Below are 13,693 nucleotides of genomic sequence, written 5' to 3' on the forward strand. Positions count from 1 at the left end.
TACACCAAAACATTGCTGGGTATTGAGAGATGGTGCATATTACTGTGCAGATATTTTTCTTCTTTCTACTTATCTATAATCATGACTGTTCTAATAGCTTACAAAATTAATTTTAAATGGAAAAATGAGTTCATGACTTTTTGTGAAAGGGGAAAAGATGTATTTATAATACTGCTCTCCAATTTTGAAAGAAAAAAGTTAATGTTACTAAACTGGAAAAGCTATAAGAAACCAATTTCTAAATGTAGCTGACCTGCCAAACTTAATCAAGATGAAATAAATAACTTAAACAGACACATAACCACCAATGAGACAGCAGTAGTTAAAACTCTCCCAAAACACAACAGCCAAGAGCCAGATGGATTCAGCATAGAATCATACATAGAGTGCGGCTTGCACACATGAACTCACAGTGGCTGGGACTGAATGCCAAGATTTGTACAAGATCAAGCCAGTCCAAAGGTCTCCCCACCCCCACCCCTCACCTCTGTGTGAGGAGCTACTGGTAATGGAAGCTGCTGGAAAAAGGACAGTAGAGTCAATTTTCTTCAGGGATGCAATCCTTGAATAGATACCCACACTCCAGTAGATCCAATACCCAGGCACATACAGGCAGTACTACGTAGACTTAGTAGGTACTTTTTAAATGAATGGAAGGGAGGGAGGGAGGAAGGAGGGATGATACAAAGTTGGAGGGAGAAGTGCTGGGGGGTAGAAGAAAAACTGAAGAGAATGAGGAGTGGGTTTGATCAAAACATATTATATGCAAGTATGACTGCTTAATATATATATTTTTTCCAGAGCTGGGTTCGAGCCTCCGCTCAAAAAAAAAAAAAAAAAGACACGGGCGGTTGGGCTAGCAGGGTCGGTAGAATGTCTCTCCTGCTGTCTGCTGTCTTCTCCAGCTCTGAACTGTTTAATATATTTTTAAAATGAACAACCACAACAAAAAAGGGCAGATACTATCAGTTCTGTGTCTCCATGCCTCTTTATTCACATCTGAGAGGAAGTGACCACTCTTGAAGTCTCAGTAGGAACCCTGATAGCTAACTTTCTTGCTGCAAACACCTGCCATCACCTAGACTGACTACTATGGGGAGGGAAAGATGGATTTGGGTTTGAATGAACTGATTCACTGAGGGGGCAGTGACCCACATCAGTAAAGTGGGTGGAGTCAGAGCCACAGAACACCCTGGCTCTCCATGTGAAAATTACAACTACCAGAAAGGGAGAAGGAACAGTCATGGTAAGATAGTGGCCAACGGCTGATACTGGGGCCTAGTGCACTTCAGCTCCAGCCCCATTTTCTGAGGAAGGAAACCCTCCCTCTTGGGTTTTATTTTAAGACAGGGTCTCACATGGCTCAGGCTAGCCTTGATCTCCTGATCTTCCTCCCTCTATTTCCCAAGGGCGTGGATTACAGACCACACCTGTCTCTGAAAGCCTCTTTCTGAACAGAACATCTCTCTCTTTCTGGGAGATGATGGAGATAACTAAAGAGCAGTCAGTAGCTCACTCAGCTGGATAACGTGAGCCATCCACAGGGAAGGGGTTTGGAGAAGAGAGCATACCCCACCGTAAGTGTCTCCTTTCTCTCTATAGACACATGTAGACAAATACCCTCTCCCTGAATCCTGTGCACCACAAAGAAAGGGCTTGGGGTTCTATTTCACATATGAAAAGGAAAAAAAAAAAGACTTTTTTTTTTCTGAAAACTTTGCCCAGAAAAGAACATGTTCTGTTTTGGAAGCATGCTCATCTAAGTGTGAGATATTACCCCTGAGATGCTGTTTAGTTCTCAACAGACTTAAATCTTAGCCTCATAATTAGTATCAGAATTACATGGCCAGGAGAATAATGACTGCCATTCTTTAGTGGCTGCTGTGCTCTTCCGAGTGAGCCAAGGATCCTTAGCAAGGCACCAAGACAAGTGTAGCTAAAAATTAATAAGGGGTTCTGGCATCCTGGCTGAGAGTCTTGGACCTAATGACACTTACCCATCATCTGCCCTCATCCCTAGTCCCTTTTTATAGACCTTAACAGACATGTCCACACTTTGTAAAAATATTAGAATGCATTTCCAAATGTTAGAGAAATGTCAGACCAATGAATGCTTTCATTTAATTATATTTAACTAATGGAATTTAAGGGACACACTTATTCACAGAACACATTCCTCATAATAATGTGTTATTTCATTCACTGACCAGTAAATCCATTGGGATTAGAGTTTGCTCACTCTTCAAAAAGTACTGTGCTGTTTCTATGCATTAAAGTGTAAAAGCTGTTCACAACCCTTCTCAAATGCAAGATTATGCAAAAATAATTCACTAATATCTAACCATAAGAATTATAATATCTACATGATAAATACATAGGAATGAATGGACCCACAGCTTACAAATCCCAAATAGCAGTAGCCTTATTACTAACAAATATGTACATTGAATTCCTATGATTCCTATGGGAGTTTCTTTTCTTTTTTTTTCCGCAAAAAACAGGACCATACCCCAAGAAGACAGACTTTCTTGAATGTTTTTATATTGATTATTCCCATGTTATGGAAGTTATTCTACATGTAAACCCTCTCACTTATCATGTGCCAACTTCCTTTAAGTAGGGCTAGTGTGTATACTAAGTGTTTGTGTGTGCATACAAGCATACAGGAAGGCACAAGCATGAGAAGGTCGGATGACACCTGTGGTAGCCAGTCCTGCCTTTCCAACTTCATGTGGGTCCTTTTGACTGAGCTAGGATCATCAGGCTGGCACAGCAAGTGCCTCTACCTGCAGAGCCATGTTTCTAGACCAGGGCTAGCTTTGTATGCTGCCACATCTAATCCCCCCAACCACGGTAAGCTGTTTGAACCTGTAGTTTTTAACAAAGTGACCTGAGTTAGAACATGGGTTAGAACCCCTTCTATGGAGGAAGGAGCTTTATCTGATTGGTTTCCAAAGGTGATGTTCAAAACCCTACAGTGAGCATCACATACATTCAACAAGTAGTCACTGAGTCAGTGAGTAATCATGTTAATATTGGTTGCTCAGGAGCTGTTAAATTGGTTGACTAACTACTACTAATCTACATTAGCTGAGTCCACACTTCTAAGGCATTTTTCAATAGTTGTGAGGTTTCCATTAGTAATATAAGGCACATGAATTACTTTGTAGCCTAGCATTGCCCTGGGATACATAAACACCACTGACCCTGCACAACACACACACACAAACACACACACACACACACAGAACCAGTTTCTATTCTTCAAGGATAAATGCCACTTATTTGTATTTCAAATATTGAAGCCTCACTCTTATTACACCATCTTACCAAAGAATTTATTTATTTCTTGCTATAGATCACTGTTAATCTTGCTAAAGATCAGGGTCTTTAAACATATTTATTTATTTGTATGTGTGTTTTCCTGAGTTTATATGTGTCACATGTGTGCAGGTGGCCTTGGAGGCCCAGACGCCAGAAAACTAACGTTCTAGGCAGCTGTGAACCACCTGAGGTGGGTGCTGAGAACTGAACCTATGTCCTCCGCAAGCACAGTCAGCAGTCCCTGAGGTGGGTGCTGAGACCTGAACCTATGTCCTCCGCAAGCACAGTCAGCACCACCTGAGGTGGGTGCTGAGAACTGAACCTATGTCCCCGCAAGCACAGTCAGCACTCTGAACTGCTAAGCCAACTCTTCAGTCCCGGAGTTGTTGTTTTACCCTGGAATTTAACCCATGGCGTTTGGTATAGCCTAGCAGATATCCTCTTGTAAGTGTGGGGACCAAGTAAAGCCAGCTTCTCTTCATGGACATCCCAGGGGGCAGAAAGACGAAGCATGTCCCCTTCTTGTAAGATCACCAGCTCTCAGAGAGTCCCATGCAAGGAAAATTCTCCACTTAGAATCCCATCTTTCTCTCCCACTTGAATCTCATAGCTCAATCTGAGCCTGTCTGCAAGGATATGGCTCTTCATTTGGCAGTCCACTATTTCTAAAGACGTTTGATCACTCACACTGCTTCCTCCTGCTGGAAGCCTGAACTTCATTAGCAATAGAATTAATTAATTGGAGTTTTTAATTAGTGAGGTTTTTAAAAATAGATCAGATATAGTCAACATGTGTGTTCAACCCATAGAATATGGTTTATGATAGACATTTTTCTTTCTTCCCTTCCTAGATGCTATAGGGAAATGCTGCAGGATATTTGATCACATGGTGTGAAGATGTGTCTAAGTCTTTCCTTATTCGCCTAAGGCACCTCCTGATTGGTTTAATAAAGAGCTGAACTGCCAATAGCTAAGCAGGAGAGGATAGGCGGGACTTCCAGGCAGAGACAGGAACTCTGGGAAGAATCCGAGAGGTAGAGATTTGCCAATGAGAACAGAGGAAGTTGGATGGATAGTACTCAGGAGGGGTAACAAGCCACGTGACAGAACATAGGTTAATATAAATGGGTTAATTTAAGTTTTAAGAGCTAGTTGGGAACAAGCCTAAGCTAAAGCCAAACTTTCATACTTAATAAAAAGTCTCTTTGTCATTATGCAGCTGGCAGTCCAGAAAAAGACCTGACTACACTGGCATCCAATGTGGAGGCCCATATAACCAAGCATGGGGCCTCTGAGGAGCTGGCATGCTACTCCATGGGAGAATAGGTAGAAATGACTGTTGCACACAGCTCAGTCCAGCAACTTCACAGAGCTGGGGTGGGTAGACCCGTCTCCCAGCATGTGCCTGCAGGTGTGAGGCTCCGCTCTCCTGGACCTGAGTGGGGCAGAGAAAGCCACCAGTGCAATGTGCTAAACAGAGCCATAGAAGGAGCCTGCATATACATAAGGGCTTTGCAACATTTTCCCAGAGCGTGGTGTGCATGCTCCTCAGTTTCTCTAGCAAGCTTGTAATTGTTCATATGCAATCACCCATTCCTATAGGGTCAGTCACAACAGGTAGCCTGGCCCTTTAAGGCTTGGCTCACATGATCAGAAAGCTGCGTAAAAAGCTAGGTCCAGACCAAGAAAACCTCTGAACAGGTACAGTATGCTTGAAAATGTGCTTAGGTGCAGAAGAAAGAAAAGAAAATGAAGAAAATGGGTATACACAGTCATAAAAAATAATAAATAGTTTAAAAATAATAAAATCTTTAGAGAGTAAAGTAACATAAAAAAATAAGTCACGTGAGAATGGGAAATATGACATGAGGAGTTTGGACCCTATATAATGCTTAATAAATTCTTAATTTTTTAAATGCTAATAAGTAAACAAACAACAGCTGCTGAGAGACATTGGATTGTGGAAGAAAAAAAAAACTACTAAATTAAACCATCCTGTATATTTTAAGAATGCCTTAACTTCAGAATGGAAGTTATAGAATTTGTTGTGTTGGGGAGTGGTCATGCCTTTGTTTCCAAAGGAAACAAAAAGCAATGGATTCCATCAAAATTAATAAATATCAGATTTGACCAGGGAGACCTCCTGAAAATCTTGACTGCAGACATATAGGAACAAACCAAAGAAAACAACTAAAAGAAAGGTAATGTCAGCTGATCCCTGGACATGGGAACAACTCAGAACCTGGATGAGACATGATATAATTTGTTGGCTACTGAGTCCTTATGACTTATTATTACATGCCATCCTTTCATATGGCATGGAGATTTATATTACAGTTAGGTTATATAGTTCAAATGGTCTTATAAAGTTGACAGATGCCTTCTACCTGCTCAAACATAGAGCAAAGAATCATCTTTAGCTGACCTGTACACACTACACATTCCATACTTGTGTTAGTGCAGATACGTGTGTTACCTTCAAAGTTTATGTGTTTTCAGGGTGGGAAAAAAAAGGACCAGACACCAATGAAGACAAGTAGTCCAGGTGATCCAGCTTTTCAGAATGCCTTTGTTGAAATTTCTTCAAAAATTTGCACCCAGAACAACTTCAAAGCTGCTAGCAGAAATGGTCCAGCCTTACAGACTACTCTAGCCAGGACTTCAGACAAGCCCTACACTTTCCCATCACACAGAGACTGGACAACAAATGGTACAGCTACTTCTTCCAGGCCTTGACCATTACCCCAATTTTCTCAGGTTCCCCTAAAGATGCCATCACCCCACAGACAACAGAAGTAATTTTAAGAACACAACACCCACATTTCCAAGAGGTGGGGTGGGTGGGTTTTGGTCATTTGGTGGGTTAAGAATGTTTGTCATTATTTAGGAGAGTTAGTTGCAATTTGTTATTGTTCAGGGTCAGAGATGAAACTAATCAAAGGAGGTTAGATTCAGGGTTCCCTTTTTGAAAAGAAAAAGGAGGGATATAGGAAAGCTAGGATAAAAGGGTAGATTATTGAATCTATTTTTAAACTAAAAGGCAACTACTAGTCTTAAATATTTACATTGCTATGCATTTTTTATATTGATACAAATTTAAGGTTATTTTTGTTATAACATACTGTATATATGTTTCTACTCTTGCTTAAGGTATTGTACCTATGCAGCTTATTTAAAAATGTAAAAGTTCTAGTCCTTGAAAGCTATTATTACAAACTGCTTGGGATAATTAAGAAATGCGAGTTAGTAGTCATTTGTAACAATCAAACTTGTAGTCATGTTTCAAGGTTAACCAGAGATATGTTTTAGATAGATAGGTGGTCTTCAAAAACCTCAAGAGATCTGTAGAATATGGATTTAAGATGTTTTAATAACATAAAGCTTTTCACGACATGACATATGTCTGCTTCTGGAAGCACCAATCTACTTCAGAGAAGATGACGGGCATCGAAAAAACTCCATATGGGGAGTTTGCTTTAAATGTGTCAAAGCTAGCCACTGGGTGAGAAACTGTCCTTGCCTTAACTGCTGACAGTATGCTGTCCAAATTGGATAAACAAGACACAAAGGAAGTCAATTGCCAAATTTTACCAAGACAAGGTAGGCAAGTCCTTCATAATTCCTGCTTCACAGAAAAGTCTGTCAGATATTCTAGGCCTGTTGGCCAAAGATGGATGCCCCTACATTGCAGAGGAACCTTGGGTGACTGTCCAGGCAGCCAGCTATCTCTATCATTTCTATAGCTTTGGAAGTTGCTTGTTCTGCACTTCCTATTTACTCAGGTAATATTTTATCCTTCTCAGGTCTCTATTGGGGTTGAAGATTAGACAGCTACAGTTTTACCATTTTCATTGTTACCAAATTCAAAAAAGAAATTCATAAAAGAGATGTGAACTTTATAAAGCTTGAGAGACATGAAAACTTAAGTTGTTTAAGAAAATACTTTAAGTTCTAAAAGGTTATTTTTAGGAGGGTAATACTAGTTATAATAAAAAGTGGTTTAGGTATAGAACTTTGTACTCACCAAGATAGGATAGATAATGGAGTACTTTCTTTGAATTTGCCAAATACAAATGGACTAGACATTGTGAATTACTATGTTAGAGTTAAAAACCTTTCCTTTTTATTTAGACACAAAGGGGGAAATGTGGGATAATCTTTTTGTACACTGTAAAGATGTGTCTCTGTTTTAACTCACTTGCCTAAGGCACTCTCTCATTAGTTTAATAAAGAGCTGAATGGCCAACAGCTAAGTAGGAGATGATAGGTAAGACTTCCAGGGAGAGAGAGGAACTCAAGCGAAGAATCTGAGAGGCAGAGATTCACCAGCAAGATGTAGAGGAGGTCAGAAGTACAATATGGAGAAAAGGTAACAAGCCACATGGCAGAATGTAGATTAGTATAAGTGGGTTATTTTAAGATTTAAGAGCTAGGTGGGGACAAGCCCAAAGCTAAGGCCAAGATTTCATACTTAATAATAAGTCTCTGTGTCATTATTTGGGAGCTAGTGGTCCAAAAAGTCTGACTATAGGGAAGTGTCTAGAAAGGGGCTCCTCTGTAAACCCCTTAGAACTTTCACTATTTCTAAGAGGTGCTACAGCTCTGCCATTGTGTCTGTTAGTTGCTGGTGGCTGTACCAAGTACTGACTTAGCTATATCAGCAAAACTTTCCATGCTTACCCAAGAGAGGGACTCTGATGGAACACCAATGGCATGAACTCTTAGGAAACAACAGCAGTGTGGCCATAAGAGTATGTGTTTATGATGGACTTTGATGGTCAGCTACATTGCAGGGAACTTTGACTTGCTGAGTATTTTGTGCATGAGAAAATAAGTTGGCCCCTGATATACCAATTAGTAATGGGTGTCATTTGCTGGTGTTTATACTCAGGAATCATAGGATTAAATTCCCAGTGGAAAAAGCTCTCTTGGTGTACATCGCCCAAATGAAGTCATTTGCTCGCCTGAACAATTTTTATCTCTCTTTAAAAACAAAATGTTTCATGAATTGCCTGTTTAAAATAAGTGACAGGAAAAAGATATTTTGAAACAGAAACTTAGTAGAAACCTAGACTTGATGTGGATTTTAAAAACATGTAAGACATAGTCAACATTTGTAGTCAACCTGGAGAGTCTGATTATACAATAGATATCTTGCCACATTTCAGTCAGAATTTCCCAAGGAATATTTACTATCTTGCCCCCCAAGCCCCTTTCTTCTCCTAATTTAGCTATCCACACCATCTGTGACAGCCACTCATATTCAAATCATCCTTATTTTGGCTTCCAGAAGCAACATGGGGAGGTAAGAGTTTATTTCATCTTACAAGTTACAGTCCATCATGGACGGAAGTCAAGGCAGGAATCTGGAGGTAGGAGCTGAAGCAGAGACCATGGAGGAACACTGCTTGCTGGCTTGCTCCCCACAGCTTGCTCAGAACCTTTCTTCTAAAGCCCAGACCCACCTGCCTAGGGATAGCACTGCCCACAGTGAACTGGGCTTTCCTACATGAATCAGCAATCACAAAAATGCCTACAGACACCCCTAAGCCAATCTGATGAAGGCAATTTCTCTTTGAGGACTTCTCAGACGTGTCAAGTCAATTACCAAGATTAGCCAGCACACCAACCCAACATTCATAGCCCGTCTTTCTCCTCAACCAATCCTGATCTAACCTGGTCCAAACATCTGTAAAAACATAAGCTCCAAGCTCTTCTATGCTGATATCCCTTTTGTTCCTTCTATTTCCTTAACCTAAAAGTTCTTTGTTCCCTTCAAAGGCCACTTTTCCCGTGAGATCGCCAAGATCCCCCTAACCAGTTACACCTCTATCTTGAATCTTCAGTATGGTATGCGGCATCGCTATTCTCCATTCCTTAAAGCTATTTATGAACCCCATGTCCTCCTTGTCAACACCAGGTGTTCACCTCATTATAGTTGAGAATATGGCTCTTTCATATTCAAATCCCCAGAGGTACACAGGACACTTGCCTTGCATATAGGAAGAATTCAATATATTCTGAAAATACAAATTTTGTGGTCAATATATTCTGTAAATACAATTTTTGCCCAAATAAGTTACCACTGATTGGGGTTATAGTTTCATGGTCTTCTTTATTGTACCCACTACCTTCATACTCAAATAGATGTCTCTCAGACTTAAAAGCTTGCAGGGAGGGTGGTAATAGTTCCTCTTGGGAATAATACTCATTAGGCAATTGTCTACCACTGGCCCATGCTACATGCTTCACTGTCAATACTGTAGTCCTTGGCTTCAGTAGCAGACTCAAAGCCAAAGAAGATGAGTAGAAGAGACTCTTAAGTTTCTATGGAGAATTTATGTCAAGAGACCTGAGAAAAGTAATATCTACTGTCTTCAGAAGAATTACAGCTGTGGTGATGCCTCACTATGTGACAAAAGTGATGGACTTCTCACTCACTGGTTTCAGAACTGCTTCTCTGGGATTGGAGAAATGGCTGCTCTTGCAATGTGCACAAGTTCAAGCATGCACATCGCCACGTCACAATTGCCGGTAACATCAGATCTATATGTACACATACTCCCCCAGAGATACACACACACACACACACACACACACACACACACACACACACACACACAGAGACAGAGACAGAGACAGAGACAGATAGACAGACAGAATTTAAAAAGTAAAACAAATCTTTTTCTCTTTAACAAACTGGTTTTCTAAAGTGGCAATAATGAGAGTCAGAATGAAGGAGGTGAGTTTTGTTACTGCTGCTGTACTGTTTAAACTCTCCTCATGAAATATCTGGCATGCGTTTAGCATTTAGCTCTTGTAAATGAGGTGGACATGTGAGCATGTGTCCAGTTCTACTCATGGAACCTCTAAAACTGCCTTTAAAATGTGTACATTCATTATCGAATAAAACAGGAACTAGACAAGCTCGTCCAAATGCTGCCATTTATCTATTTATCTCACAGACCCAGGATCTTTCCACATCTCTGCTCTTTCATCCACGGGCTCTACCCTGTCATAAAGATCGCCACTCCAAACACTGGCTGATTTGTAGTTGTTGTTGTTGAGGATGATGATATTTGATTGGAGTGTGAGGGGTAAAGTGAACATCTTTCTCTAATTATGTAAATAAAAGTCTCATTTTGCTCTGATTGGGCCATTTTATGTCAACTACCTGGTGAAGAACAAACACCTGTCTTCAGGGAAACACCATGTGCTAATCTGCTTAGATTCAGGTCCCTGAAATCTATCCTAAAGAGGAGGTTAGAAGCTTCATGGTTGGCTAAGACTAAATTACAATCATTTAGGAAGAGATGCAAACTATTAAAAGCATATTGATACTCTAAAACACACAGAAAAGAGGAATAGAGCTGGTGCTTTATAGAATAATAATTGTAAATACGACCTGAAATTACTATTCAAATGATGATGAATGACTTTTTAAATTAAGAAATTACAATCTGTTAAATATACTTTTTAAAAAGGATTTGTAATGATTTCCTGAGTGAGATTATTACAAATAAATGCCAACATCACTCCAAGTGGGTCTTCTTCAGTGAAGAAATGGGACTTATTTAATGTAGACTGAATCTCATGAGGCACAGACCATGCCCATCTTCCCCAGTGCCTATCCCTGGCAAAGGGAAATGTTCGATTATTTTCTGGTTGGATAAATAATATAAACAATCCATTAAATGATGGACACTTGTGCTAGAACATGCCAAGTGCACTGAATGTAGATGCAGTGAACTGTAAAGGGTGCCCAGGGGAAGGCTCTGCAAGACAAAAGCCACCAGATGAAGGACCAGGTGTCAACTGCTGCCTACCTCCAAGCCAGCAATGTCCCAGAACCATAATGAACATCTGACAACACTGTAGCTGAGCAAATGTACACCTTTGTTCTTTAAAATGTGGCACTCGGCTTGGGAGATAACCACAAGGCTGGCACAAGGACCCAGGTTTGATTCCCAGAACTTACATTACACACACACACACACACACACACACAGAGAGAGAGAGAGAGAGAGAGAGAGAGAGAGAGAGAGAGAGAGAGAGAGAGAGAGAAACTCAGACATAAAAGCATGCACCTTTAATCCTAGTACTAAAGAGGTGGGCACAGGCAGATTCCTGGGATTCCCTGGCCTGCCAGCATAGTTTGCTTGGCCAGTTGGAGACCATGAAAGACCCTGACACAAAGAAACTGTGGGCAGTACCTGAGGAACAACACCTAAGATTGTACTCTGATCTCCACAGGCACACATATACATATGCATCTGCACACAGGCACCACATGCCCCTCCAATGGCATCACACGCACACAGGAAGGTAGTGCTTTAAACTGTCTGTCCATGGATGGTAGAAGCCCCAACATCCCCTGGCACCAGCTAGTGCAGTGTCGCCTCCTGAGGTCTCCTGTCAGAAGCCACCACAGACATTCCCACAAAGACACCCCACCCCACCACTGACAAAACGAGATGGACCCTCCGAGGTTTCCCTGTGGCTCCATAATTAAGGGCCCGGTGGTGTGTTCCCCCTGAGCCACTGTCTTTTTGTACACTCTCGGCATCAATGCTGCCCAGCTGCCACACTGACCTTCCAGGACACGGGAACTTCCCGCTTCCAAAAGCCATGAAACGGTCCAAGAAAGCATTCTTATCTAAATTTGCCTCTTTCCAGCGTTCCTGTGGGAAGAAAACACTTTTTTTTCCTAAGTCAGTCTTATATAAATAAGCTTAACTCTGCTTCTCTGGGCTAAAAATGATGCTGTACAGCTAATCCTTGCATACAAAGTTGCAGAGTTGTGGGTCATTTTTCCTCCCAACCTGTTATTAATATCAGACACAATTGTGGTTTTGGAACATGAACTTATAAACAAAAAAGGCTTAACAAGAATCCTATTAAGTGGCAAATGTAAATGACAATGTAAATCACCTACAGAATTGACCTAAGAAGAGGAAGGCTATTTTTAATGTGGCCTCGGGCTTTATCATGAAATTGCTCATAATAATAAATTCAACAGCAAGACATGAACAGAACTGCCTGCTAAAGGAAGGCTGTGGAATAAATATATCTGGGTGCCAGTTATCCCAGACTTTCCTAAAGGCAAGGCATGAACTAGCTGAACTCTTAGAATGGCTCAGTCCTGTGAGTCCCCAAGCACATGAAATAACAGATCACTAGTTTAATTTGCTGTGTTTTTATTTTGTGGGCTCCTTGGAAACCAGCAACAGAAGCAGTTGCCCAAGGAATACAAAATAAGGCTTCCTTCCAGGAGAACCAGGGCTACTGGCTTTCATGTTCCTTCCCAGCTTTGTATAAAAGTTCATCTTTGAGGATGCTCATTCCACACTCCTCTATCCAATCTGTAAATGTTGCAACATCTACATTGCAAATGCTATTGGTCCATCATAGCCAACGTTGGGCACGGTTACCAGAAAATATGGCTGCTTACTGATACAGGCTCAGCTAATTTATGCATTCATATTCTTGGCAAGAAACACAGACATTATAGAGAATAATACATATTGAAAGAGAGCACTTACAGGTTTGAATGAGTCAGGTTCGGGAAAATATTTTGGATTTCTGTGTAGCCAGAATGGAGACAACATCAGCAGATCACCAGAAGGAACTGTATGATTCTAAGATAGAAAAAAATCAGCTTCAAATCATTTATTCTGAAATAAGTTTTAAAGAGAGTTCAGGTCATTGAAAACCAAGCTACAACTATATAATAAGTGAGAAAAACCTAACTTTTCTGGTTATGTCATTCTCTTCTCTCCTCTCCTCTCCTGTCCTCTCCTCTCCTGTCCTCTCCTGTCCTGTCCTCTCCTCTCCTCTCCTCTTCTCTTCTCTTCTCTTCTCTTCTCTTCTCTTCTCTTCTCTTCTCTTCTCTTCTCTTCTCTTCTCTTCTCTCTCTCTCTCTCTCTCTCTCTCTCTCTCTCTCTCTCTCTCTCTCTTTCTCTCTCTGTGTGTGTGTGTGTGTGTGTGTGTGTGTGTGTGTGTGTGTGTTCATGTGCATGTGTTTGTGCCATGACATATGTGTAGCCGACAGAGGACAACTTGTGAGAGTTGGATTCTGGAGACTAAATTTAGATGTTAGCCTTGGAGGTGAGTGCCTTTATCTGCTGAGCCATCTCCCCAGCCCTAATGTTTTAGGTGCAGGGTCTCCCGCTGAACCTGGAGCTAATCATTCTGGCTGCACCTCTTGGCCAATAAGCCCCTGAGACCTGCCTGTCTCTTTTCCCCAGCACTGTAATAATGAGTGCTCACTGCCACACCTGGCTTTGCATGTGGATGCTGGGGATCCGAACTCAGGTCTCTGTGCTTGCAAGACAAGTCCTTGTACAAACCAAGCGATCTCCTTTTTCCT

General features: G+C 41.1%; 1 protein-coding gene across 2 annotated transcripts in view; it reads right to left on the bottom strand.

The window, feature by feature from the left end:
• Window positions 1-13,693, bottom strand: part of LOC118569796 (24-hydroxycholesterol 7-alpha-hydroxylase) — an 84,248-nt gene that overhangs the window by 10,093 nt on the left and 60,462 nt on the right. Inside the window, exons 9-10 of one of the 2 annotated variants that reach the window (XM_036168040.1) lie at window positions 12,867-12,962; window positions 11,917-12,005 (exon numbers count right to left, since the gene is read on the bottom strand). In XM_036168040.1, coding sequence (XP_036023933.1) covers window positions 11,917-12,005; window positions 12,867-12,962 — 185 coding nt within the window. The remainder of the gene's footprint in view (window positions 1-11,916; window positions 12,006-12,866; window positions 12,963-13,693) is intronic. The other variant, XM_036168042.1, reaches the window with a different exon arrangement.

The sequence above is a fragment of the Onychomys torridus genome, chromosome 18 (assembly GCF_903995425.1).
Source record: "Onychomys torridus chromosome 18, mOncTor1.1, whole genome shotgun sequence".
Taxonomy (NCBI): domain Eukaryota; kingdom Metazoa; phylum Chordata; class Mammalia; order Rodentia; family Cricetidae; genus Onychomys; species Onychomys torridus.